Raw genomic sequence first — 27,991 nt, forward strand, 5'->3', positions numbered from 1 at the left:
CGTAAGTATTGTATAGTATTTTTATTTACGACCGCACTTAAAGGCGGCATTTGGCCAGGAATTGTGGTGCGCGGCCCCGCGCCTCTGTGCGCGCTCCCCAGTGAAAAACTGAGCGAGTGGCGCTGGAGAAAAATCGGGACTGGACGACTATGAAAGAGGAAAGCTAGATATCTTAGCCCAAACACTTTCTATCACTTTTCCCAACCGTGTAGGATAAATGTTCTTGTTTTAACCATTAACTGTTATGTGTGGTGGGTAGGAAAGTCGCAAACCCCCCCATATTGGATCCCGAAGCCGCACTGAAAAGTTAGCCAAATTAGCCCATTCGGCTAAATTAGCCCGCCTGGACAAGCGAATCGAGGACAAAAACAGGCCCGCCGTGAGGGACTAAAAGAGGCGGCCAAGAGTGACGAGGAATGTCGCCCCTCGGGATCGAGAAGTTCACCTACGGATGAGAAGGAGACTCGGAAAGGCGGACGACAACTTGCTAGCCAGACGACCGCTGCCATGTTGGAGTGGCTGCCGCTGCGCGGCTCCAGCTGCCCGTCCGGGGGTCGGCGATGGCTACTCTCGGCGGTGCCGTGGCGGACGATGGAGAGCTTCTTCGTCGGGCTGTTTTTGTTGTTGTTGCTGCTGGAAGAGGCCCTTGGCCTTGGGGCTTCGGGTTCGGGGCTCGACAACGGTGGCAACAACCGCAGTGTCAACATTTATATGAGTGTGGACGAGCTCAACAGATTACTGGGTATGGAAAACTTTTTATTTTGTTTTTTTTTTTTGCTGTCATCCACTTAATTTCGAGAGCGTGGAAAGTCATTGCTAGCCATTACATTTGCTTGGTTTTATCTCACACGTCGAAAGACAACAGCACAAACTATTTGACAATCGAATTTTGGGAGGAAGTGAGTTCCAGAGTTTGGGGACAGAGCAGCTGAAAGCCCTGTCCCCTATCGTGCTGAGTCGGTCAGGGGGGAGCACACAGAGGTTTTGCGTTCAGTTAAAAAAAAAGCCTTCATTTCACTCTTGAATAAATGAGAGAATAGGTTATCATTATTTCAGTATACATACTTATTTTTGTTGCCGCTGCTCACCCGCACACAAAAAAAATTACGTGACTGTAAAGTGTCCTTGAAAGTTTTGAAAAGCGCTTATAAATGAAATGTATTATTATTATTATTATTATTAAAAAGCCAAAAGGAAAAGAAGAAGATTATTATTATATTATTATTATTATTTGTAGTTGTAGTAATAGTATAATATGTTATTGGGTTAGGTAAAATGTCTTATTTCTATATTTATTTTTAAATGGTCTTTTTGTTTCTCCATTTAATAATAGCGCCATTTAATTAAGCTAAAAAGGTTTTGCGATTAATTTTATTGTTTTTTTTTTTTTTTTTTTCAAAAAGAAAAAGTCACGTTTATTTTCAGCATAACACACACAGAGAAGAAATAAAGCACGATTTCTCCCTCTTTTTAGAGACTAAACCATTTTTTTTGCAGGGGGGGGGTCCTGTTTGATTTGAAGGAGCAGCTGCCCCCCTCTACTGTCCAATGTTTGTTTATTTGCCGAGCAAACAACCCCCCCACACCCCCCTCCAAACAAGCGTCATTGAGGTGCTGATTACGGCCTGAAATTGCAGCATTCACCCCCAACACCCTGAGGGCACCCCCATTGAATCAAAGCGTACGGTCTGATGTATGGTTCTTTTGAAATGAAAGAAAGAAAACCGCACTTTGCGGCGCTTAAAAGTTACTATTTTTGTCAGTGCTCTTCAAAGTTTTCCCCCTGCGTTCCAATGACAAAATACAGACGAGGTTAGCATCTCATGCTAACATGCTACCGACCTCTTTATGTGTCGATGGTATCAGGAGTGCCACACAAAATGAGTATTGAAACATTTTATTTTATTCAATTTATTTCATGGCTTCGACGGGGGTGAAAAAAAGTTGCAGTACCTTTTGTCAGCGCAGAGCGCCGATGCGTATGTGGAACTGTCGCGGCTTGGAATTGAAGCGGATTTATGTGGGATAGGAGATGTGAGAACATCTCTTTTCGTCAATGGATGTTACAGCTGCGTGTTTGCTTTCAACATTTAGCTTCTAGTAGACGTGCACATTCAGCTATGACGTCCCTGATCCACTGCTGAAAAGGATGCTTTGATCCTCTCTTTCATCTAGAACTGCTTCATGTCACAAAGACGGTATAGAAAGTGCTGAAGAATGAATGAATCTCTGTCTTTGTGTTGTTATATTATTTGTTATTTATTTATTTTTTTTTACTTTGTTACTTCCGGGTTGAGTGAACGCTGGCGCGTGTGGCTGCCGCTGCTCACCCGCAGAAAAAATATCCTGTGACTGAGAGTTTTGAAAGGCGCTTATAAATGAAATGTATTATTATTATTTATTTTAAAAAAGACCGTCGCGAGATTTGATTGGATTCGCCTTTATTAGTCTCGCAGTGGAGAAATTAACATTTCACAGCAGCAAAGTTATGAAAGGGAAAGGAAAGGAAGAAGTAGAAAAACAAAATACAGGAGCTGCTGTCAAGGCAGCCACTTTTGCGGCGCCATCTTCTAAGCACTTTCTGCACCCTCTTTGTTGTATGAAGCAGTTGTAGATTAAATAAGAGCGTCACTTTCACCAGTGGATCAGGGACGTCGTGGTGAACTGTGCACGTCTACTAAAAGCTAAATGTTGAAAGCAAACAGGAAGCTGTAGCATCCGTTGACGAAAAGAAATTGGCTCACATCTCCTGCCCCCACGTAAATCCGCTTCAATTCCAAGCTGCGACAGTTCCACATACGCACCGGCGCTCCGCGCTGACGCTCCTTTCTTATCATCACGCGCTATATAGTATATACTAGTAGTATAGACCTTTCCACTGAACGAACTGCAAAGAACATACCGCCATGCTCTTTTCTGTAGACAACAAAAGCTGTTTATTTATCAACAAGTGAAGACTCGTCACTCAAAAATTATCAAAGTTGACGTATTATATTTCACCAATCCGCTCTTATTATAAAAACGCTAATAAATGAGCGCATCAACGTGGGTCAAGTGCACTTGAATGGCCCTGTCTTGAGTAGGTGACGTGTTCTTCCCAAAGGAAGCGATCACTCAAAACAAAACCAACATGCTGCCACGCTGGAATTCAAAACACCAAAGCTTAGCCTGTTAGCATTTCTGTTAGCCGCTAGCCTCACATGGTCGAAAATCACCCCACTCCCTCCCCCACAAACGACAGGCTCATGTTGACTTTTCCCGTCACTGCCCGTGTTAACGTCGTTCAGGTTGAAGGCTAAAATACCGTCAACTTTAGAAGCCATCCATGCTTCCATGCTCGGTCGCGCCGCTTTAATTGCTATCATAGCGCACCGCCGCCTCACGTGGGGCAGACTCACAGAGTTCAAGTCAGAGAAAGGCAATTATCGCAGCAACGGCCTAATTTTTCCCGAACGGGAGGCCCATTAGAGCACTCATTGTGTGTTTCGCTCCAGCTGTTTTGCAAATCGTCCGCCATGAGCGACAACAACATGCACCCTCAGTGCAGCGACAAAGTGCAAACTGTTAGCGGGCTACACTCTTAGCTGTCAATGGTGCTGAACGCCTTGTGATTGCGCCCATTTTTCACAGAAACACCAACCGGTTTTATTTTAAATAAATAGATAGATTGATCTAAGTGAAGGAATCAACGAGTAAATAAATAAGTCGGTCAGTCAGTAAATAAGTACTTTAAGTAAATAAGTAAGTAAATAATAATAATACATTTCATTTCTAAGCGCCTTTCAAAACTCTCAAGGTCACTTTACAGTCGCAGGATAAGTTTTTCTGTGGGTGAACAGCGGCAGCCACACGCGCCAGCGTTCACTCAACTCGGAAGTAACTTAGATAGAAAACTAGCTAGCTAATAGATAGCTAAGTAAGTATGTAAATAAGTAAGCAAATAAGTAAGTAAATAAATTTGGAAGTAAATAAGTAAGTAAATAATTTGGTAAAAAATAAGTAAATAAGTATGTAAATAAGTAAGTAAATAAATAAATAAGTATGTATGTGAAAAAATAAGTTAATAAATAAGTAAATAAGTATGTAAATAAGTGAGTAAATACATAAGTAAATAAGTATGTAAATAAATAAGTTAATAAATAAGTATGAAAATAAGTATGTAAATAAATAAGTTAATAAATAAGTGAGTAAATATGTACATAAGTAAGTAAATAAGTATGTAAATAAATAAATTTGTAAATATGTACAGAAAATAGTACATAAGTGAGTAAATAAGTATGTAAATAAATAAATTTGTAAATATGTACAGAAAATAGTACATAAATACATAAGTAAGTAAATAAGTAAGTAAATAAACGAGTTAGTAAATAAGTATGTAAATAAGTATGTATGTAAATAAATAAGTTAATAAATAAGTATGTAAATAAGTGAGTAAATACATAAGTAAATAAGTATGTAAATAAATAAGTTAATAAATAAGTATGAAAATAAGTATGTAAATAAATAAGTTAATAAATAAGTGTGTAAATAAGTGAGTAAATATGTACATAAGTGAGTAAATAAGTATGTAAATAAATAAATTTATAAATATGTACAGAAGATAGTAAATAAATACGTAAGTAAATAAGTAAGTAAATAAACAAGTTAGTAAATAAATAAGTAAATAAGTATGTATGTAAATAAATAAGTTAATAAATAAGTAAATAAGTATGTAAATAAGTGAGTAAATACATAAGTAAATAAGTATGTCAATAAATAAGTTAATAAATAAGTATGTACATAAATAAGTTAATAAATAAGTGTGTAAATAAGTGAGTAAATAAGTATGTAAATAAATAAATTTATAAATATGTACAGAAGATAGTAAATAAATACATAAGTAAGTAAATAAACAAGTTAGTAAATAAATAAGTAAATAAGTATGTATGTAAATAAATAAGTAAATAAGTATGTAAATAAGTGAGTAAATACATAAGTAAATAAGTATGTAAATAAATAAGTTAATAAACAAGTTAGTAAATAAATAAGTAAATAAGTATGTAAATAAATAAGTGAGTAAATATGTACATAAGTGAGTAAATAAGTATGTAAATAAATAAATTTATAAATATGTACAGAAGATAGTAAATAAATACATAAGTAAGTAAATAAACAAGTTAGTAAATAAATAAGTATGTAAATTAGTATGTAAAAAGGTAAGTAAATAAGTAGCTAGTACCTAAATAAGTACACTAATAAGTAGACAACTAAGTAGATAAATAAGTAAACAACGAAATAAAAGAACCATCGCGCGAGTGAGCGACGCTGTCCCCCTCAAGTGATGTCATCCGATGCCCCGCCCCCCTCCCCCACCATTTCGTCACCGCAAGTAACACAACAAAGGTGCTTTTACTCAATCTTCAATCCGAACGATTACAATAAGAGCAATGCATACCCCGTCCTTTAATCCCCCCTGCTCATAAATTGAGGGGGAGGTGGGGCAATCCGCCCTGTAGGCTTGACTGTTAACACCCCCACTCCCGTCGCCCACACGGGGGCTTTGTAGATCCCCCCCCCCCCCCCCCTTTTTTTTTTCAAGATGTCGCCCATCTGCTGCCCGGATTGGCAGCAGCGAAGGCCCGAGGTGGTTTTAATTGATTCAATGTGAGAAAGTGGTCGCCGCCCGAGGCCGCTGCGCACATTTTTTGCTTTTAAACGACATCTTCTGAGTCAGGACGGAGAGGTTTAAAACACCCCCCCCCCCCTCCCCTCAATCACCCCTTCCCCACCTCTCATGACCCGTTGTCAAAATAAACACGGTGAGGCTTCACACTCTTTTGTCAGAGTGTGTGTGTGTGTGTGTGTGTCTCTGTATGACATTGACTGATGTGAAGCCTTCTTTAACCCCGCCCACTTTCTAAACTTGCACTCATTTCAGAGCTCGTCGGCGCTGCACTTGAACGTTTTGAACATGGTTCACTTTGGGCACTGAGAGGTTTCAAGTGCTAGCAGATGTGCTCGGGCCCATCGCTTTCATTTCGCTGAGGTTACTGTCGTCGGTTTTATGGCAAAGGTTGTCGCTCGAAATTGTCGATTTCCCAATTCGGACAAAATCTTTTTCTGATTCGGAAATAAAACCAGGCCAATTTATGTCCTGGCTACCTAGCCAGCTACCTACCCTAGCTACCTATCTATCTATATATTTATTTATTGATCTATGTACAGTAAAGTCTCGTTATATCGATATTCTCGGCAGTCGGAAAAAATATAGATATAACCGGACTATCGATATATCCGAAACTTTACTGTACAGTAAAGTCTCGTTATATCGATATGGGTTATATCGATAGTACTGCTTATTACGATACTATTTCTATGAAGGCAAGGAGAAAATTTACATGCCGCAGAATCGGATATATCGATAGTCCGGTTATATCGATATTTTTTCCGACTGCCGAGAATATGGATATAACGAGACTTTACTGTACATAGATCAATAAATAAATATATAGACTGTACAGTAAAGTCTCGTTATATCGATATTCAAGGGAGTCCGAAAAAATATCGATATAACCGGGACTATCGATATATCCGACCCTGTTTGCATGTAATTTTCTCCGTGCGTGCATAGAAATAGTATCGATATAACCGGGACTATCGATATATCCGATATAACGAGACTTTACTGTATTTTATTTCTTTGTTTGTTTGTTTATTTATTTATGAATTTTATTTATTTGTTTATGTATCTAGCTAGCTACCTTTCAAAGCTCTCAGGGACACTTGACAGTCACAGACAAGCATAGGTACTTTCATAAATAAAATACAATCACAAATAGAATACAATAAATAAAATACAGTTATAAATAGAAACAAGACTAAGCCGCGTATGGTCACAAAAAAAAACATAAAAATTACAAAAACAGAAACAATTCTATGGAACGCGTGACCGAGGCTGCCACTTGTGTCAGCGCCATTTTCCTAATTCAGAATCAGAAAAGCTTCATTCGTCCCACAATGGGGACATTTCCTAATCAAGTTCTGATGTCTCAATGTTTTCTCCCCATCCAGGTCTGGATGCGGAGCTTTATTACGTCCGTGACGACGTGGTGAACCACAACGCCATGTCGTTCACAATGCCCGTGCCCAGCGAGACGAACAGCCTTCATTTCACCTGGCACTCCAAATCCAAGGTAACACCAAAACGCCGCCACAAAACATCGGAATCCATTTTAACACAGAGTACCTTTTTTTTTTCATATCTAGGCGGACTACCGTTTAGGTTTCCACGTGGAGAATCCTGCAGCCATGAACGCACCACAGAGTAACATTTCCAGCCAGGGGGAACTTCCTCGCATTCCCTCCGGTTCGTAGATATGACCTGCCATCTTGTTCCTTTTTTTGTATTGTTTCATTCAACCACCACGTATAAATTCTATGATCATTTGTACATATATAAATCAATATTTGCGAAGAAAGAAGCCTAAAAAAATATATATTCTCATGTGTCATATAGATCAAATCTACTTTCCTGGGTTCCAAAAATACAGTAAAGTCTCGTTATATCGATATCGGATATATCGATAGTCCCGGTTATATCGATACTATTTCTATGCACGCACGGAGAAAATTACATGCAAACAGGGTCGGATATATCGATAGTCCCGGTTATATCGATATTTTTTCGGACTCCCTTGAATATCGATATAACGAGACTTTACTGTAATTAAGCCCGGTTGATACTTTTAGCGGTATTTGTTTATTTCGTTAAATTCCTTCATGTACCACTAAAGGGAGCCCACGAGCAGAGAATTTGGATTGTACGCTGTCCAAGTGTCTTAACTCATTCATTTTTATTTATTGATGTTTTTTTTCCATTTATCTATTTACTTATTTGTGTATTTTATTTATTGATTATTTATTTGTTTAATTAGTTATTTATTTTAATTTAACTCATTCACTGCCAGACGCTGTGCAAAAATGTGTCCACTCCAGTGCTGGTGTTTTTGTCATTTTCACTGAGATTGTGGGACCCATAGAATATTGAGTTTTAGGTTGTGAATCTATTATTATTATTATTATTATTATTATTATTATTATTATTATTATTATTATTATGAACCGTTCAATTCAGCGTCAGAAACCATAACCTGTTTTTTTTTTTCATCAGAAAAAAAGAGTTAATTCCTAAGTTATATGGGTCTGGAGTTATCTGAGCTCGAAATGGGGGTGGCTGTCCAAAATTCAATGCAATACATGCATATTGATTGATATAGCTCTTTAATAACACGTGGAGCGGGAACAAAGCGCTATACAAAAGGCTAATTCTGCCCCCTCGTGGAAGAGGAAAAAAACATTGCTAGAGGTCTGACCAGGCCTTTATCGGCAACCCCTGCAAAAAAAAAAAAAAAAAACGAACAAATTTGGGAATGGCACTCCACGTCTCACCGTTCAATTTGCGAATAAATTCGGGAATGGCAGTGAGTGTCGCTTCTATATCGCTTCTATATTATATTTTGTACAGTCGCCCCCATTTCAAGCTCAGATAACTCCACACCCATATCTCTTAGGAATTAACTCTTTGTACCTCGCATGGCAACAGCCGTGTGTGGGAATGGGTGAATGTAAGGCTTTGTAAAGTGCTTTTGGCACCCTGATGGTTTCGATAAAGCGCTTTAAGTGTGCCTATTACCATTTTTAGATGACTGCTTTGACGAAATAGTGTTGTGTTTATTTTATTTCATTTCATTTTGTTTTATTTATTTATTTATTTATTTATTTATTTATTGGTCGTGCAACCAACAGTTTTTCGAGTGGACCTCTTCTGTTCGGGCAAAGTGGAGGGCGAAGCTGTCGTGACAGTACAACTCAACGTCACCCTGCACGGCAACAACTACACAGTGCTCAATTTCAAGAGGAGGAAAATGTGCTCCAAAGGTAAGAGGAAGAGGAAATCCTTATTTTTTTTACAATCCTTCAATTTGCATGAATACCCTTAAAAATGGTTTACCCCATGAACTCTAACCTTGGCCTCTGTCATTTTTTTCCCCCCTTTTTTTCTGGGACAGGAGTAGAGTCCGACCCAAAGATTCCGTTTCCTTTCACCAACCACACCCTCCACACGCTTCAGCAGCCCGATCGTGAGTATCGCTTCTATATTATATTTTGTACAGTCGCCCCCATTTCAAGCTCAGATAACTCCACACCCATATCACTTAGGAATTAACTCTTTTTCAGCTGAAAGAAGATAATGTAAGGTTTCTGATGCTGAATTGAATGTTCATATGGTCCTAAAACTCAATATCCTGTAGATCCTGTAGCTTGAGTGACAATGACAAAAATCCTGGCACTGGAGTGGACACATTTTTGCACGTGGGTCTGGCAGTGAATGAGTTAATAACCCATCGTCTGGGTTGCCACACGGAAAGACCGAGGATGTTCATAGGGTGGTCTAATATGCTTTTTTCAAGGGGGTGACGGGGACTACGAATTGTTGTATACCCATCTTACATAATATTTGTCTTCCTTTGTGAGGACACGGCCATTAGTTCCACTAACGGTGCCACTCATTGGGCACCTTACTTGTACTCCAGCAGGCCTGAACAACCTGAGCCATTTGAAAGCTTTTAACTCATTCACTACCAGACAATGTGCAAATATGTGTCCACTACAGTGCCAAGGTTTTTGTCATTTTCACTCGAATTGCAGTACGGACAGAATATTGAGTTTTATGACTACATAAACATTCAATGCAGCGTTAGAAACCTTAGACTTTCATCAATATCAGAAAACATAGAGTTTAATTTGCATTGAAAGTGGGGCGGCTGTACAAAATGTAATTGCTGCCCCTCGTGCAAGGTAAAAACATTGCTAGAGGTCTGACCGAAGCTTTAAAATGCAAGAAAAAACAAAACCCAAACAAATTCGGGAATGGTGCTCCGTGTCACGCTTTTCAATTCCCAAATAGATTCTGGAATGGCAGTGAATGAGTTAATGGACTGGTGACCTACCCAGCTAGCCACAATACCTAGCTACTAAATGACATAGCCTACCAACTTAGCTATCTACCAAGCTCCATAATTACTTAGATACCTAGCATGCATAGTAACCAAATTAGCTAAGTAGCTAGCTAGCTATCGATTTGCCATCCTACCTAACTCTTTAGCTTGGGGGCGACTATACAAAAGGTAAATGCTGCCCCCTCGTGGGAGGGAAAAACATTGCCAGGGGTCTGACCAGAACTTGATCCGCACCCCCTCCCCCCCAGGAAAAACAAAACCCGAACAATTCAGGAATGGTGCTCCACGTCCCAAATAAAGAGCTTACACAGACTTGTAACATTACTAAATTAGAAATGTAAAAAAAACTGTTCTTTTTTGACTTTGCATACGACTCCACAAACTTTACACTTGAAAAATATGGCCATATTCTTGAAAAAAATGATTTTAGTTCATTAGTTTGCTGACAAAGCTTTTCGGATAAGAAGCGAAACGTCCGACACCTTCAAAGAAGTACAGATGACGGCTGAAGAAACCTTCTCATCGATGACCAGTTAATAAAAGACAGTTAATAATGAATTACACGATTATGTAGAAACTACAGTAAAGTCTCGTTATATCGATATCGGATATATCGATAGTCCCGGTTATATCGATACTATTTCTATGCACGCACGGAGAAAATTACATGCAAACAGGGTCGGATATATCGATAGTCCCGGTTATATCGATATTTTTTCGGACTCCCTTGAATATCGATATAACGAGACTTTACTGTATTCTACCGGTACTCTTCAGTAACACCTTTTTATTTCCTTTTGCTTCCATCAGTAGACGGCATGACTGCGCCCACCACCTCCACTCAAGTGTTCTACATCAGCGTGAGCGTGTGCTGCATTGTCATCTTCCTGGTGGCCATCATCCTGGCCATCTTGCACCTCCACAGCATGAAGCGAGTAGAGATGGAGGACAGGTTAGTCCCTTAGGTCCTGTTTTTATTTATTTATTCATGTATTTTTTTGCCCGTCAATGTCATTGATTATTATCGGGTGGGTTTTATCCCCCCTTCTTGTCTGCAGTGTGAGCGACAGCGGAAGCTCACAGGGACTTTCTCAGCCTTCCACGCAGACCACGCAATACCTGCGGGCCGACACGCCCAACAACGCCGCGCCCGTGTCCAGTAAGACTTTGTTTGTCATTCTCTCCACCACAGAGAATCACCGCACCCCGGAAAATTGTAACAATCGACATTTTTTCAGAATGACATCATGTCACATAATGTCAAGTCAATTTATCCGCGAATGAGAATTGTCCAAATAATGACACACTGTGTTGGCATTCCACCATTTTCTTGTCCAAATTTGATTAGCGAGCGGGAATGCTGGACGTCGCTGAAGCACTGTCACGAGATTTGTCAACATTTCCGCGCCACCGTCACCACTTAATTGCATTCAATCTTTACTATATTTTAGTTGGCTTTTGGTTTTTAAGTCAACTAATAGGATCTAGCAAAGGTTGAGCTATTTTGCTAACGACCGATATAAGTGTATCTAACTAGCTATCTAGCTGGCTACCTGGCTTGCTATTTGCTGGCTATCTAGCTATCTATCTAATAGCTGTATAGCTCGCTGGCGACCTGGCTCGCTATCAAGCTGGTTATCTATTTGCTATCTATTTTCTGCTAGCTGGCTATCTAGCTAGCTATCTATTAGCTGTCTAACTAGTGAGATGTCTAGCTGGCTATCTATTAGCTAGCTAGCTAGCTTTCTATCTACAGTGATACCTTGGCCTGGGAACTTAATTGGTTCCCAGACAGAGTGTGTAAGGCGAAAAGTGTGTATCCCAAAAAAATATTTCCCATAGGAAACCATTAAAATGACAATAATCCGTTCCCAGGTCCCCATAAAACATAATTTTCTACTTTCTAATTTTCCAAGCCTTTAAAACTACACAACATATACCTTATTTTATGTATAATAAATGTGCTATGGTATTATAATTAAAGAAATAAACTGTACTGTATAATAAGGTCGTTTTATTTACCTTTGTGATGGTCGTTGATGGCTTGATGGAATGGAGTGGTCGGTTTCGTCAGCATTAAACACTTGATGAGGAACCTTCTTGTTTCACAATCTTGAGGAATGATCCCTTGTAAGTGCTTTCTCTGCGATAATTTTACCTAGTTCCTCATCAATTGTGTTTCCGTTTAGCTGGGTTGATAGCTTTTTGCATCAAGTGTACATATGGCTTGTGCGGGTCGCTTGTGGAGCCTGATTGATGGGAAAAGTTCGTATGCCAAGGTAAATTTTTCATAAATTTAACGTTCGTAAACCGAAAACTTCGTAAGCCAAGGAGTTTGTAAACCGAGGTATCACTGTATTTGAGTTATTGCGGGTTGCGTGAACGCCCACGGAAACTTATCCTGTGACTGTAAAGTGACCTTGAAAGTTTTGAAAGGCGCTTATAAATGAAATGTATTATTATTATTCTAAATATGAATGATTTTGACATATACAGCGCGACTGCACGGTCAAGATTTTTTACAAAGGGCAAGACAAGCTAACGAAAGATGGACATGTATCTTTCGGGCTTTAACACTATTAGGATATTTCCGAACGCGTGATGATGACATATGCAGGGACAAGTCTTCCGAGTCATCATCGCCCTCTTGTGGATGCAATGCTTCTTACGCTACACACTGTTTTCAACCCTGTGTTCACTTTCCCACCCACCCCCATCACGCTTGACTTTTTGTGAGTCACTGGGCTTGTAACAGACACTCATGGAACACTTACTGGCCTCTTCATTGGGTATCCCCGCACAGTGTCATGAGATTTTTTTTTTCCAATTTGATGAAGTCATTAAATCTGCTCACTTAAATTGTCTCAAAATGATCAAAATTCTAATATTCCTAGAATTCCATTCAATCATGAGTTAAAATCAGATTACCCTACCAAAATATTGTTTACTAGATTAACTAGATGGTATTTATGGTATTTAAACCTTAGACTCTCTTCTTCCATCATAAATAAATAGTTAATTCCTAAATTACATGGTTCTGGAGTTATTTGAGCTTGAAATTGGGGCGGCTGTACAAAATACAATACATACATTGATTTATATAGTGCTTTAATGCTATTTATCTAGTGCTATCTATTAGCTAGCTATTAGCTGTCTAGCTGGCTCGCTAGCTATCATCTAGCTATCTAGCTGGGTAGGTAGCTATCTATTAGTGCCTCTATCCTGTGACTGTAAAGTGACCTTGAGAGTTTTGAAAGGTACTTATAAATGAAATGTATTATTATTATTACTACTGTATCTATTAGCTAGCTAGCTTTCTATCTATTTAAGTTACTTTTGGGTTGAGTGAACGCTGGCGCGTGTGGCTGCCGCTACTCACCCACAGAAAAGCTTATCCTGAGACTGTAAAGTGACCTTGAGAGTTTTGAAAGGCGCTTATTCATGAAATGTTAAATAATAATAATAATAATAATACAACAGCTGAAGCTGTAACATGGACAAATGGCAAATGCTATCCCTTCGTGGAAGGGAAAAACATTGCCATAGGTGTGACCAGCGTTTTATCGGCGCCTCGAAAATAATTAAAGATATTGTGAAATGTCTTGAAAAGTCAGTCTATTTTCATGGAGAACCGCAGAAAGTTGAAAAGAAATTCTGTTGATTTTGCCAAAAGCTGAGAATTTTGACCCGGAGCTCAAAAAAAACAACACGTTAGAAAGAAATAGGGATCGGTTGATCATTCCCCACCATAAAATTTGTTGAAAATGGCTGCCGGGCCTAACTTCACAAAATTATTGTCAAATATTAATCAATGAATTTGATAATGTATTAGTTATTGATGGTGCGGCTGTTCCTAATGAAGCTGCTTGTGACCATTTCTGTCACTGTGAGCACGCCATTGAATCCTCGCCTTCCATCTTTGCCTCCCTCTCCTCTTGTCAGACAACCACCCTGGTTCCGCACCCATTCTCCAGCTCGCCACCTCCTCCTTCCAAAACGCGGGTGCACCCCCTCACGAATCCAAAAGTAAGTGAGAAAAAAAGACTCGTCTCCGTCTTGTTGTCACACGCCGCCATTTTGCGTCCGTTTCCCAATAGCGGGCGCCATTTGATGCACAAGGCCGTCCGTCCGTCACCTTTTGCCCATCCCCCCATGCCACCACAGTGCATTTCACTTTCACATCACATAACTCAAAATGTACACACAGATTTTAACGAGAATCCAATTCCCGATATTGGCAGAATAAAATTTTGTGCAATTGATGAATTGGCAGATTTAGGTTTTTTTTTTGTATTTTTATGATAATTTTTTGCCACCTTTTGGCTTTTTGTACACATTTTTGGCAGTATTTTTTATTGTGTGCCTGTTATATTATACAACAAAATTTACCATATTTTCCACTTTATAAGCAGTGTCTGAAACTCATGACAATAAGTTAGCGGACACTAGGACAGACAATTCTGAAAAGACAAGCCCGGCCATAAATTTGCCTGCTTCATTTTTCCCAACTTGAAACACAATAAGACGACTAATCTAAAAAAAAACAAAAAACAAACAGTGTTGTGAAGTATAAAGGATTTTTTTAAATGAAGGATGTACCTACCACAAATGCTCCCTTGCTTAATTTATGGTAAATATCCCTTGCTGAAGATTTTGCTCCAGTTGTCGTTTGTCGTCATGGTGCACAATGCAATGTTTGCGTTGCGTTGTCTGCTAAAAGCCACGTGGACTCTTCTTTCTAAGCGGCTTTCTAAACTCTCAAGTACACTTTTCAGTCACGGTATAGTCCGAAGCACGGGTATGCAAATTGCCAAACGTTCGTTTGGCAATTTACATACTCGACACGGCAGCCCATCAGAAGCCTGTTTCGTGCTTCGGACTATACCGTGACTGTAAAGTGTACTTGAAAGTTTTGAAAGGCGCTTAGAAAGAGAAGTCCACGTGGCTTGTAGAGGTTTGCTTGTAGCTTTTGCTTTATTGAATAAAACAAACGTTTAATTTGAAAAATAAAGATTTTTTTTCTTGAAGTTGTCAGCCACCCGGGCCGAGATGTTTTGAAAGTTGTACGCCCGACGTCAAAGTTGTACAAATTTTATAAAATTTTGTGTTCCGTACAAATAATACAACTTTGACAATACACCATTCATTGGGGGTGCGCCTTGTAATCCGGTGTGCCTTATACACCTGAAACTATGTTTTTTGGGGTATTTATATATATATATATATATATATATATATATATATATATATATATATATATATATATATATATAGTCTGTATATATACGTATATCGGTTATATCGATATCGGATATATCGATACTATTTCTATGCACGCACGGAGAAAATTACATGCAAACAGGGTCGGATATATCGATAGTCCCGGTTATATCGATATTTTTTCGGACTCCCTTGAATATCGATATCACGAGACTTTACTGTATATATACACACACACACACACACACATACGCAGTAATATATCTCGTTATATCGTAAATCGGTTATATCGATAGTACTGCTTAAAGTTCATGATATCGATATTCTATGAACGCATGGAGAAAATTTCGACATGCCGCAGGATTGGATATATCGATAGTCCGGTTATATCGATATTTTTTCCGACTCCCGAGAATATCGATATCATGAGACTATATATATATATATATATATATATATATATATATATATATATATATATATATATATATATATATATATATATATATATATATGTGTATATGTATATATATTGTCTTCAAACGATGACCATGCGCCTTAAATATGAAGTAATGAGCCACAACAGTCTCGATACTACAATCAGGACCGCCGACTCGATTTACCCTGATAAGTCGATTATAATGTGGTGCGCCTTATACTTTGAAAATTTTATATATTTATATGCCCTATTTGGCAAACGTTTTTCGTACATTGAGTGTGCGCCTTATAGTCCGGTCGGTGCACCTTACATATGGAAAACGTTTGAAAATACCACATTCATTGGGGTTGCGCCTTATATTCCGGTGCGCCTTATACACCGTATATACGGTAATCAACACCATTTTTACATTCCACAGCTATTTGAGACAGTTGGGGAAGTGGGTCAATGGACACCCCAGTCGTGTGTTAGCAAAAGCAACACATTTTTCACACTACCCTAAAGGGGGTGTTATTTTAACATAGGTGACACAAGATGGCGGCAAAGCGCTGCAAATTTAGAGGATCATAATAACACCATACCGCCTTGTACAAAATCAGGAATCCATGTTACTTAACACGGGTGTGTTATTAGATGCTTCCAATTTGATGTTTTGGGGAGATTGAAAGAGCTAAAGTTGCGATTTACAGAAAATCTCATTCCATTGGCGTGAACATAGCAACAAAAAAAAAGGATGTGTGGGGTGCACTCAAATGGCCAGAGGATAAAAAGAAATATATGCTGTCAAAGTGATCCAAAGCAGATGCTACTTCACCAAATCCTGGTTTTTCTTGTATTTACATTTGGATCTTCTTTCTCCCTCCCTTGCTCACTCGCTTGCTCGCAGGCTTCCCATCTCTCCGCATCGAGAAAAATGACCTGAGGAGCGTGACCCTCTTGGAGGCCAAGGCCAAAGTCAAAGATATCGCCATTTCGCGGGAAAGGGTCACGCTGCGGGATGTCTTGCACGAAGGTAGCTTTTCTTTTTTTTTTGATTGATACTCACTGGATTTAAAGTATTTATCTTATAATAGGCGCCGTATACTATCTCTATGTCGTGACTGATTCCCAAATGCTGACACAGCGCACTGGCGCAATTGGAACGTAAATATTTTCAACCTTACTGATCTTTGATAAAGCGGTGTTTATAAATCGCCCGGTTCGAGTCATCCCGGATGAACTCGCAACGTCTCGGCGCCAAGGTTAGCGCAGAGGTTGACTTGTCATTCTTAAGGTGGAAATTGCTAAATTTGAATCTTGATTTCCATGTGCATTGTTATGGTTTGCGTTAAGCGGCCATTTTGTGAGAGTGATTTGGTTTTACTCAATTTTAGTGTTACCGTATTTTCCGGATTATAAGGAGCACTTTCAACATATGACATATTTTAAAGCCTTTTCCATATACAGTGATACTTTGGCTTACGAACTTAATTGGTTCCCAGACAGAGTGTGTAAGGCGAAAAGTGGGTGTCCCAAAAATTAATTTCCTGTGGGAAACCATTAAAATGAGAATAATACGTTCCCATGTCCCCATAAAACATAATTTTCTACTTTCTAATTTTCTAAACCTTAAAACTGCACAAAATATACCTTATTTTATGTATAATAAATGTGCTATGGTAATATATTTAAAGAAATAAACTGTACTGTATAATACAGTCATCAGACAGTCATCCTAAAATTTTACAATCAACAGGTTTGTTTGTTTTTTTTTTTTTTTTTTTTTACATTTTTTACATATATTGTCCCCTTGTTTGTCCATTAAAGTTGTTTAAATCTTCCTTAAAAATGAAAACCTTTAAAACCCAGCCCCCCCAAAATTGTATTGAACTCAAGCTAAATAATCTGGATGATTTTTTCACAGTTAATATACTGTATGACGGCGTACAAAAGGAAAAAAAAATGCTGCGAACATTGCGGTGAAAAATGAAGCCTTGCGGACTCGCGAACGGGTCCGAACAGGCCCTGCGCACACGCTCCAGGTGGGAAGGGAGGCGCTTTAAACACACTAACCTTGTTGTTAGGCCCCATATGTCCTCGGGGCTCCAATGTTTTTCTAAACTTTACGTCCACGCTCTGTTGCTCACCTCCGAATTCCCGCCTCGAGCGTTCCTTTGACAGTTTAGAGAACGGCGATGATGAATGCACTCACTTGGCTTTTCCTACCGCCATTCTAAGTATCCAAATGTCTTTGGGGCGCAGACGCAATCTGTCTTGTTCTGCCCGATGCGACAAAGTGTTTTAATTGCATTGCCTGACCCGGCGTTTAGCGTGCACGCTGCGTCATTTAAACGTCTACGAAGGTCCAATAAAATCTAGTGATTTATTTGTTTGTTTTTTTAATTAAATTTTATTGTATTTTATTTTTTGTGTTATTTTATTTTATTTTTTTTTGAACAGGCACTTTTGGCCGCATCTTCCACGGTGTGCTACTGGATGAAAAGGACCCCGCCAAGGAAAGGCCAGTCTTTGTGAAGACTGTAAAAGGTATCCACACTCGCTAATGCTAGTCAATTGGTTTTTTTTTTTCAAACTATTTTATGACAAAGCACTGATTTTACATTTATTAAAAAAATAAAATGTCTCAAAAGCGATTGAGATGTAGATTTCAGAATGACGGATGAATTTATGCTGTAGTATCCCCTGAATATAAACATGGGTGTACATATAATTGTTTTAGCTTCTTGCTAGCACTGTGTGGCGCTGTTTGAAGAGTTTCGAAGTATTTTGCTAAATATGAGCGTCCCCCCCAAAAAAATGCCAGTCTTCTTAAAACAAATGTGATATTGGGCATTGTGTCAAGTTCTACTGTGTTTACAGATAACGCGTCGGAGGTCCAGGTGACCATGATGTTGACTGAAAGTTGCAAGCTTCGCGGACTTCATCACAGGTGAGCGTATTTTGCTTGCTTGTGTGAAACTTTCAGGCACCGACAAGCATCAGTCTAGTTAGTAAGTTAGTTGGTTGGTAGTTAGTTAGTTGGTTAGTCAGTCAGTTAGTTGGTTGGTTAGTTTGTAGTCAGTTCCTTTCTTGCTGAGTTATGTAGTTAGGTAATTAATTGGTGAGATTGTTTAGGTAGTTAATTAGATGGTTGGTTGATTAGTTTGTTGATTAGTTAGTTACAGTGAGACCTCAACTTACAAACTTAATTGGTTCCCAGACAGAGTGTGTAAGGCGAAAAATGTGTATCTCAAAAAAAAAATCCCATAGGAAACCATTAAAATGGGAATAATCCGTTCCCAGGTTGCCATAAAATATACTTTTCAACTAAGTAAGCCTTAAAACTACACACAACATACCTTATTCTATGTGTAATAAATGTGCTATTGTATTGTAATGAAAGAAATACACTGCATTGTATAATAAAGTCACTTTATTTACATTTGTGATGGTCATTTATGGCTTGATGGAATGGCGTTGGAGGTCAAAGGGAATTGCTGTTTGGAAAGTGAGGCGCGTTACATAAGGACTGTAATTAAAGAAATAAACTGTTGTAAAATAAAGTTTTATTTACATTTTTGATGGTCGTTGATGGCTACTGGAAGGAGAGTCACCTTCCATAAGGACTGTTGGTAACTTGACCTCTGGTGCTGTTCCGCCGAAGATCACTCCGCCAGCCATGGTGGGTGTGTATTATGAAAATAGTGCTTATTATAAGGTTTAATTTTCATAAAATTGACGTTTGTAAGACAAAAAGTTTGTAAGATAAGGTGTTTGTAAGTTGAGATCTCACTTTAGTTGGTTAGTTCATTTCTTGCTTTAAAAAGGTGTCAAAACAAGTACTCAGAGACCTTGACATTGTTTCAAGTCGATACGGGGAAATCCGGGATCACTTTCCATCGCTGTAAACGCTTCAAACAGTCAAACACACTTAAGCTGAACTGGACACATTTTAGCCTTTCCGTCACACGTTTCCTCTTCAGTTTCCTCTTCCCTTTCGATCCCATTTAACAATGTTTTGAAAGAGATCCCATGACGACGCAACTTCCGTACGTAATAAAGTGGCCGGTTGATGTGTATTTATGCCAATCCACCCCCCCGCTTTCCTGCTTCCAGAAATTTACTACCCATCAGCCACGTGTGCACGGAGGATGGCGAGAAGCCAATGGTGCTGCTGCCCTTCATGGCCTGGGGTAACCTAAAGCTGTTCCTGCGCCAGTGCAAGCTCGCCGAAGCTAACAACCCGCAGGTGAGCAAGGGGCTCCTCGCTTGAAGCCTGAATTTACCTCCTTTTTTAAAAATATAATTGGCACTAGCAAAAAAAAGGTAAAAGAGTACACAAAAATGCTCCAACGGCACCGCCGCCTGATTGACAGCCGCAGCGCCGATTGCGATAGCGACGTAACTTCTCCCGGCCAGTGCCAAAACGCACGCTCGTCAAAATGAGAGTTTGTCTCTAAGGCTGCAAAAGGAGTTTTGATAAAATCGGCATGCTCCGACTTGCGAAAAAAATGTAAAAAAACTCGCTCGACGGAGCTAATGGATGAAATGGCGTTCTGTTTAAACGCAAATAAAAGGCCGATTGTCTTCACGCAGCCCGATCGGGTGCCAAACGTCGTTACAGTCAAAGCAGCTGTAAGCGCCAAAATTCCCTTGGCGAACATCCTTTCGCTTAGATTGACACCTGTGATGCCGTGAAAGGTGGATTGAAATTCTCTTATTTTATCACGTCAAGTCGAGCGTGATTGTTGAATCAACTTGCAAAGTTGTTGTTGTTTTTTTTTTTTTTGGGGTGGGGGGGTAAATATGTCAATGATTTAACATACCGCAGTTGCAACCGCTGTCACACGGGATGTTGTCGTGACATTTATTACACACAAAAAAAAGTTGAGTACACAGAAGGATTAAGCATAAATTTTGCTGGACAACCTTTCAAAGTTTGCTCCTGGCTTTGTTCCCATCACCCGCCCATCCCCCCCACCACCACTGTCGCCTACAACAACGCCAAAACATCTTGCTCTTTTCACTTCGAAATCAGCCCACCATTTTTTTCATTCCAGGCAAAACATTTGGGATACAATGAATGTTTTTCCATTGATGCCACATTTTCAATGTAAGGAAATATAAGTGACTCGCCTCAGAGCACTCCAACATAGTTCACTTGCATTGAATATTTTCCACTCCTTGTTGTAAATTATTCACTGCTATTCCCGAATTTATTTGGGTATTGAAAAGTATGATGTGGAGCGCCATTCCCGGATTTGTTCGGGTTTTGTTTTTTCTTGCAGGGGGGGGGGGGGGCAAGTTGGTAGCTAGCTAGCTAGCTAATTTGGTCACAATGTATGCTAGGTATCTAAGTACAGTAAAGTCTCGTTATATCGATATCGGATATATCGATAGTCCCGGTTATATCGATACTATTTCTATGCACGCACGGAGAAAATTACATGCAAACAGGGTCGGATATATCGATAGTCCCGGTTATATCGATATTTTTTCGGACTCCCTTGAATATCGATATAACGAGACTTTACTGTAATTAAGGAGCGAAGTAGATAGCTAAGTTGGTAGGGTATGTCATTTGGTAGCTAGGTATTGTGGCTAGCTGGGTAGGTCACCAGTGCATTAACTCATTCACTGCCATTCCCGAATTTATTCGGGAATTGATACGCACGATGTGGAGCGCCATTCCCAAATGTTTTTGGGTTTTGTTTTTTTCTTGTGTTTAAAGCTTCGGTAAGACCTCTGGCAATGTTTTTCCCCTCCCACGAGGAACCAGTATTTGAATTTCGTACAGCCGCTCCCATTTTAAGCTCAGATAACTACAGACCCATGTAACTAAGGAATTAACACTCTTTTTTTCTGATGAAACAAGAGATTACAAGGTTTGTTACGCTGCATAATTGTTTATGTCGTCCTAAAACTCAATATTCCGTGGGTCCTGCAATTTGAGAGAAAATGACAAAAACCCTGGCACAGGACATTTTTGCACATCGTCAGGCAGTGAATGAGTTAATTCCATCCATTATTAATACCATATGTTTCCTCCCCTGCACTTCCTGCCAGGCCATCTCCCAACAAGACCTAGTCTACATGGCCATCCAGATCGCGTGCGGAATGAGCTATTTAGCCCGCCGCGAGGTCATCCACAAAGACCTGGCCGCCAGGAACTGCGTGTAAGTGACCGTCGATGGCCGCCTAAAAAAATGTAAAAATAACCTCCCGGGAAACGGTTTTGAAACGGTTTCTCCTCAACTCGGATTTTCTTGTTCTCGCTCCCGACCGGCAGCATCGATGACAACATGCAGGTGAAGATCACAGACAACGCCCTGGCCCGCGATCTGTTTCCTATGGACTACCATTGCCTTGGGGACAATGAAAACCGGCCTGTGCGTTGGATGGCTTTGGAGAGCTTGCTCGACAACGAATTCTCCAGTCCTAGCGATGTGGTAAGACCAATGGATTACTCTTACGCACTTTATTTTGGAGTCAGCCAATCCTCCATGAAGCGTCTACAGCTGGTCCAGAATACTGCTCCTTGCCTCTTAACTGGTACTTGTAAGAGGGAGCATATACAGTAACTCCTACTCTGGCATTCCTTCCCTTACTCCTTATACATTTTAGAGTTATTTTCAAGCTCTTATTATTTGTATTCAAATCTTTAAATGGCCTTTCTTAAACCCCTCATCCACTCCTACACACCTTCCCAGCATCTCAGGTCTGCTGACCAGAATTGTTCTGAAAGGAAAAGTGCTAATTTACAGTGTCGCCGACTGGGAGTCCCCATTTATTTACTTTGGGTATTTTCAAGAGTCACTATAGAGCACAGGTGTCAAAGTCAAGGCCCGGGGGCCAGATCTGGCCCCGCCACATCATTTTATTCGGTCCGCAAAAGCAAATCAAACTTGTGACATTCCATGATGCTTGCTAATGTCCGTAGCAAAATTTCAACTTGTCGTATGTAGACAACAATAACAGTCATTATTTTTATTCTTCAGATTTGAAAGCTAGTTATTTATTAATTTGTTGTGCGTGCTTGATGTTATATGCGGAGGAGATGAAACATTCTAATGGATTCCCCAAATTCATAACGGCCCTTGAAAGGAAAGCGTAACTACAATGTGACTCATGGCAAAAAAAGAAACAAATCTGATATTTCACCAACAGCTAAGTTTCAGGGAGGAGTCTAGTCGGGAAGCCGTTCAAGATGACACGCACCATGTGACGCATTTAATCAAACAACAGCACGCATTTGGTTGTTAATGATACCACATTGGGACAACATGGTCTTAACTTCCTCCCCTGAAGACGTAATCACTGGCTCTAAGTCTTCACTGACGTCTTCAAATGGGCCAATAGGATGCAAAGAGCATCCGGATAGTCATCGTTGACTTTGAACAAAAGGTGATTTTACTCGCACGTCGAAATGTAGTACGCAAAGGGGGAGGGTGAATCACGCCAGCGTGTCCTCGCTCGCGCATTTTCACGGTTTCGTAACAGCAACTAAAAACAGTAAAAAAAAAAAATGTGAAAAATCAAATTCAAATCAAATATCATATATAAACATGTGTTTTTTTCTGGTTTTGGTTTGAATCTTTCTTTTCAGTTGTTTTTTTTAGGTATATTACACATCTCCGGTTTATTTAAAGGACAACGACACCATTTTTATGTTTCCTAACTGACATCAGAAAAACGTTTTAAAGCATCTAAAATACCCAAAACACGCAGGCTGATATTTTTAGTCAAATGCAAAATACCAATAAAAATGAGTTAAAGTGTCCCAAAACTACTTCAAAATGACCCCGGAAATGGCAAGTTTCAGAAGGTCCCGCCCCCTTGTTCGTGACGTCACGCCAGGACGTCTTGCCTTGTTCTAGAATGAAAACAATGGCTTCAGATTCGGAGAAGATGCTTTCTTGTTACTCATGAATATGAATCAAATAGTTCTGAAGAGGAAAGCATACATGTTTGCACTTGATTAAAGAAGTCCTTCCGTATCATTTTTAGGCATCTGGACTCCAATGTAGCTCCCCGAAAATGCACAAGATGGCGCACAAGCTCCGTTACAAATGGGCTGATTTGTCTGCTGGGAATTTGTGTCAACTAGTATCAAATAGTAGTCTTGGTGCAACACACAACGATTCACCATTGCATTATTTATGTGTTTTCCTTCTAATTTCGCCATCAACACGGATCAACACGATGTTTTCAGACCAAACAAAGTACCCAAAATGCATTGCGTGTCGCTTTCTCGGTCAGGGGCGTTCCATGCGTGACGTCACGTCAGGCATCCTCACCAACTCGAAAACAAGACTTCCTGAATATTCAGCGCAAGTCTTAAAACGTAAAATATAGCTACATACGGTGGAATCTTTGTAAAATACGCTCAGTAGAAGTCATTTGAAGTGATTTTACAAATTATGGACACAAATTGTCCGGACGCGTCAGTTGTCCTTTAAAGCAAGTGACCCTGGATGTTCATAAATGATTTCAAAGATCAATCTTCTTCCACAGTGGGCTTTCGGCGTGACGCTGTGGGAGCTGATGACTCTGGGCCAAACGCCGTACGTGGACATTGATCCCTTTGAGATGTCGGCCTACCTGAAGGACGGTTACAGGATAGCGCAGCCAATCAACTGTCCCGATGAACTGTACGTATCAAGAATACGCACATTTAGAGTTAACCTTTTTTTTTCCTGATAATTTATTTAAAATGTAAAAATGTTTTTTAGCCTTAGTTCTCATATTTCCCTCAAACTTCGAGTAGCAGCAAATATTTTCCCAGTGTATTTTTTATGATTTAATTTTTCATTTATTTATTTAAATCTTTATTTTTTTATCATAATAATTCATCAAAATCAAAACTCTCAAGGTCACTTTACAGTCACAGGATAAATTTTGCAGCGGGTGAGCAGCGGCAGCCACACGCGCACACGCTCTAGCTAATAGTTAGCTATTAGTAATAATTATTTATATATTTATTTATTCATTTAGATATTTAGTTGTTTGTTTATTTATTGTCTTTTTTATTTATTTTAGGCAAAAATGCCAAGGTTTTTTTTTTTTGTTTTGTTTTGTTTTGTTTTGTTTTTTACCGTATTTTCCGGTGTATAAGATACCCAAAAGCCTTCATTTTCTTGAAAAGATGACCCTGCACCTTATACACAGATGCGCCTTATATGTGAAGTAATAATAATAATAATAATAATAATAATAAATAATAATAATAATAATACATTTTATTTATAAGCACCTTCCATTTATTATGTATGTATTCATTTACTTAGTTGTTTGTTTATTTGTTTTTTTTTTTTTTATTTTAGACAAAAAAATCCCTGGTGTTGTTGTTTTTTTTTTATTTACCGCATTTTCCGGTGTATAAGGCGCACCCAAAACCCTTCATTTTATACGCAGGTGTGCCTTATATGTGAAGTAATAATAATAATTATTATTATTATTTTTATTATTATACATTTTATTTATAAGCACCAATCAAAATTACTGAGCCACAACAGGTCTCGCAACTACTGTCAGCAGCCATTGACTCCGTTTCGCCCCTGTAGAAGAAGAAGTCTGCTGTAGCACCTTATAATGTGGGCGTGCCTTATATTTGGAAAACTTGTATACATTTATATATTATATTTGGAAAACTTTCTTATAGTCCGGTGCGCCTTATACATACATATGGAAAAAGTTTGAAAATACACCATTTGTTGGGGGTGCGCCTTATACTCCCAATGTGCCTTATACACTGGAAAATACTGTATTTAATTTTTTTTGTCTTTAGTTTGGTTTTTTTTACTCATTATTATGGTGACCTTTCCGACAGTGTTTTTCTTTTTTTTTTTTTTGCTTGAAATAAAAATGGGTGAGGCGTGCAGAGATTTCCTGTCAAAAGGTACAAAAGGTGTTCAACTACTCAGGCAGCAAAATAGAACGTCAGCGGCACCACTTCCTGTTACATATTGCACCCCTCTTCCTCCCTGAGGTCTACCATCCTTTTCCCCTTTGCGTTGCAGGTTCGCCGTCATGGCATGCTGCTGGGCTCTGGACCCTGAAGAGAGACCCAAATTCCAGCAGCTGGTCCAGTGCCTTACAGAATTTCACGCCGCCTTGGGTGCTTACGTGTGAAAGCCTTTTGAAGCCTACTCGTGCCGTATCAACGAAAAACAAATGGAGGCTGGTGACTTTTTTTCTATTTTTTATTTTTTTTTGTTTGTACAGGACTTTTTTAAAAAATATATATATATCTATAACTTTTTACAGCAAATATTTTTCCTTAGGATCTTTTTCCACATGAGAACTTTCCCGACTGGAATTTTTTTCCCTCCCAACCGACATTCACGTGCCGTGTTTTAAAGGCACTTTGGCGTTCACTTGCGTATATATACTATAACGCCATTATGGCGCGGTACGACGGCGACAAACTTGAGCACCGCTTTTTTTCTTCCGATGCCGTCGTTAAGCATCGGTCACTTTCACTTGGTCGGGTTTTTTCCATGCTTGGGAATTGGGAGACAAATTCAGCCTGGCAAGCGTCGGATGGAGTTTCAGAGGCGTCACCTGTGTAGAAGATCATCACAGTGTCAAGGGGAAAAAAACATTGAAATCTAAAAGCTGGCATTCTTTGGCAATAATGAGGGGAACAGACTCGTGCAAGTTTGTAAATTTGCAATATCCGTCATAGGAGTTGTTGATTTTCACAAATTTGTTGACATTGTCAACATGCTTTTATTTGTTTGTTTTGGGGCGGGGGGGTTCTGTCGCTGCATGTCGAAAGTTGGTGCTTGAATTCAGTCATTCATTCACGATTAAATGTTTTTTTCTTTAATGTATAATCCCCACTTTTTTTTTTTTTGTCTTCAGATTTTCCATCGCATTGGGGAGATGTGTCCCATACTTAAAGGACAACCGACACCGATTTTTTTGTTTCCTAACTGACATCAGAAAAACGTTTTATAGCATCAAAAATACCCAAAACACGCAGGCTGATATTTTTAGTCAAATGAAAACCACCAATAAAAATGACTTAGTGTCCAAAATCTGCAAATAATTGAGCTGAGAATTGGGCATTTTCAGAAAGTCCCGCCCCCAGTTCGTGACGTCACGCCAATACGTCTTGCATTGCTGGAGAATCAAAACAATGGCTTCAGATTCGGAGAATATGCTTTCTTGTTACACATCCGGTTATGAATATGATTCAAATAATTCTGAAGAGGAAAGCATACATGTTTGCGATCAATTAAAGAATTTATTCCGTGTCATTTTGAGGCATCTGGACTGCAGTGTAGCGTCCCAGAAAAGAGGCACAAAATGGCGACCTCCTGTTGCCACCTCCGTTTCCACAGGCTGATAAATTCCTTATATGTAGCTTGGACGCCCTCTTCTGGCGGCTTTTGGGTGCAACTCAAGGTTTTCAGACCGAACAAGTACAGCAAAATACATAGACATGATGGAAGGACTGCTACAATGTGTCTTTTTTCGGTCGGTCTTAAAAACAAGACTTCCTGAATATTCAGCGTGAGTCTTAAAACGTAAAATATAGCTATATGCGGTGGAATCTTATTAAAATATACTCAGTAGAAGTCATTTGAAGCCATTTTACAAATTATGAACACAACTTGTCCGTACATGTCGGTTGTCCTTTAAAGATCCATAAAATAAATCTACCACCTCGAACCTCCGCATCGACCCATAAAAAAGTCTTACAAATCCATTGCCCGAGAAGCCATTTTAGTTTCCAGTTGACCGTCATTTTTTTTCCAAGCATGATCAATAAGTCACATTCGTGAGTCCTTTTTTAAGAACACCAGAGAATTGTGAGCCACGCCAAATATTTTCACTGGAATTTTGCAATGTTCAACACCACAAATAAAGGAGTTAAACTTTCCGTTGACTCCCAAGATGGCTTCCGGTTATCTTGGATGCATCATCCTACTGTCGTTGACGACATAACTTCCTCTTATTTGACTCCTTTTACATTATAATTTTGAACCATTTACAAAAATAGCTTTTGACTAATAATCTGAGATTGATATGGAGCTTAAATTCTGTCAAATGTAACTTTGCTTTCTCTCTGTCCAACTCCAGTTTAAGCTCTATTCATTAACACATGCTTCCCCTCTATACCACTTCCTCATTAGCTTCAATTATCCTGTCAGCAAAATGATGACCTAATGAGAAAATACGTTTGAGTCACTCAAATCTCAAGGCACTCATTTATGTTTCAAGCGTGTAGAAACTGCAAAATTCTCCAAAAGTTTGAAAATTGCTGCTTTCTCTCCCTCCTTTTTTTATAATCTCCACTCAGCAGGTGTCGAACGTCTCCTCCGCGATAAACGGGGGTTAACGTTAA

At 39.2% G+C, this 27,991-nt stretch overlaps 1 protein-coding gene across 2 annotated transcripts; it reads left to right on the forward strand.

Annotated features, from left to right (window-relative positions):
* Nucleotides 1-27,960, forward strand: ryk (receptor like tyrosine kinase). Of its 2 annotated transcripts, XM_089001336.1 has the most exons (16): nucleotides 2-742; nucleotides 7,051-7,172; nucleotides 7,246-7,345; nucleotides 8,785-8,916; nucleotides 9,048-9,119; nucleotides 10,809-10,950; nucleotides 11,057-11,157; nucleotides 13,941-14,024; nucleotides 16,544-16,669; nucleotides 18,097-18,183; nucleotides 18,517-18,586; nucleotides 19,753-19,885; nucleotides 21,703-21,812; nucleotides 21,926-22,085; nucleotides 24,151-24,287; nucleotides 25,656-27,960. In XM_089001336.1, the coding sequence occupies exons 1-16, from the start codon at nucleotides 508-510 to the stop codon at nucleotides 25,765-25,767; spliced, it is 1,923 nt and encodes a 640-aa protein (XP_088857462.1). In that variant the 5' UTR covers nucleotides 2-507; the 3' UTR covers nucleotides 25,768-27,960. The 2 variants fall into 2 exon arrangements, with proteins under 2 accessions (XP_088857463.1, XP_088857462.1); XM_089001337.1 differs by lacking the exon at nucleotides 13,941-14,024 and having other exon boundaries at nucleotides 1-742.
* The last annotated feature ends 31 nt before the right edge of the window (nucleotides 27,961-27,991 follow it).

The sequence above is a fragment of the Hippocampus bargibanti genome, linkage group LG07 (genome assembly GCF_051943395.1).
Source record: "Hippocampus bargibanti isolate YZ-2025 linkage group LG07, ASM5194339v1, whole genome shotgun sequence".
Classification (NCBI taxonomy): domain Eukaryota; kingdom Metazoa; phylum Chordata; class Actinopteri; order Syngnathiformes; family Syngnathidae; genus Hippocampus; species Hippocampus bargibanti.

Coding starts and splice junctions, on each gene's coding strand:
- ryk (XM_089001336.1), top strand. CDS start 508: ATGTTGGAGTGGCTGCCGCTGCGCGGCTCCAGCTGCCCGTCCGGGGGT. Junction 14,025..16,543: donor ACCCCCTCACGAATCCAAAA/GTAAGTGAGAAA, acceptor GCTTGCTCGCAG/GCTTCCCATCTCTCCGCATC. Junction 18,184..18,516: donor CTTTGTGAAGACTGTAAAAG/GTATCCACACTC, acceptor CTGTGTTTACAG/ATAACGCGTCGGAGGTCCAG.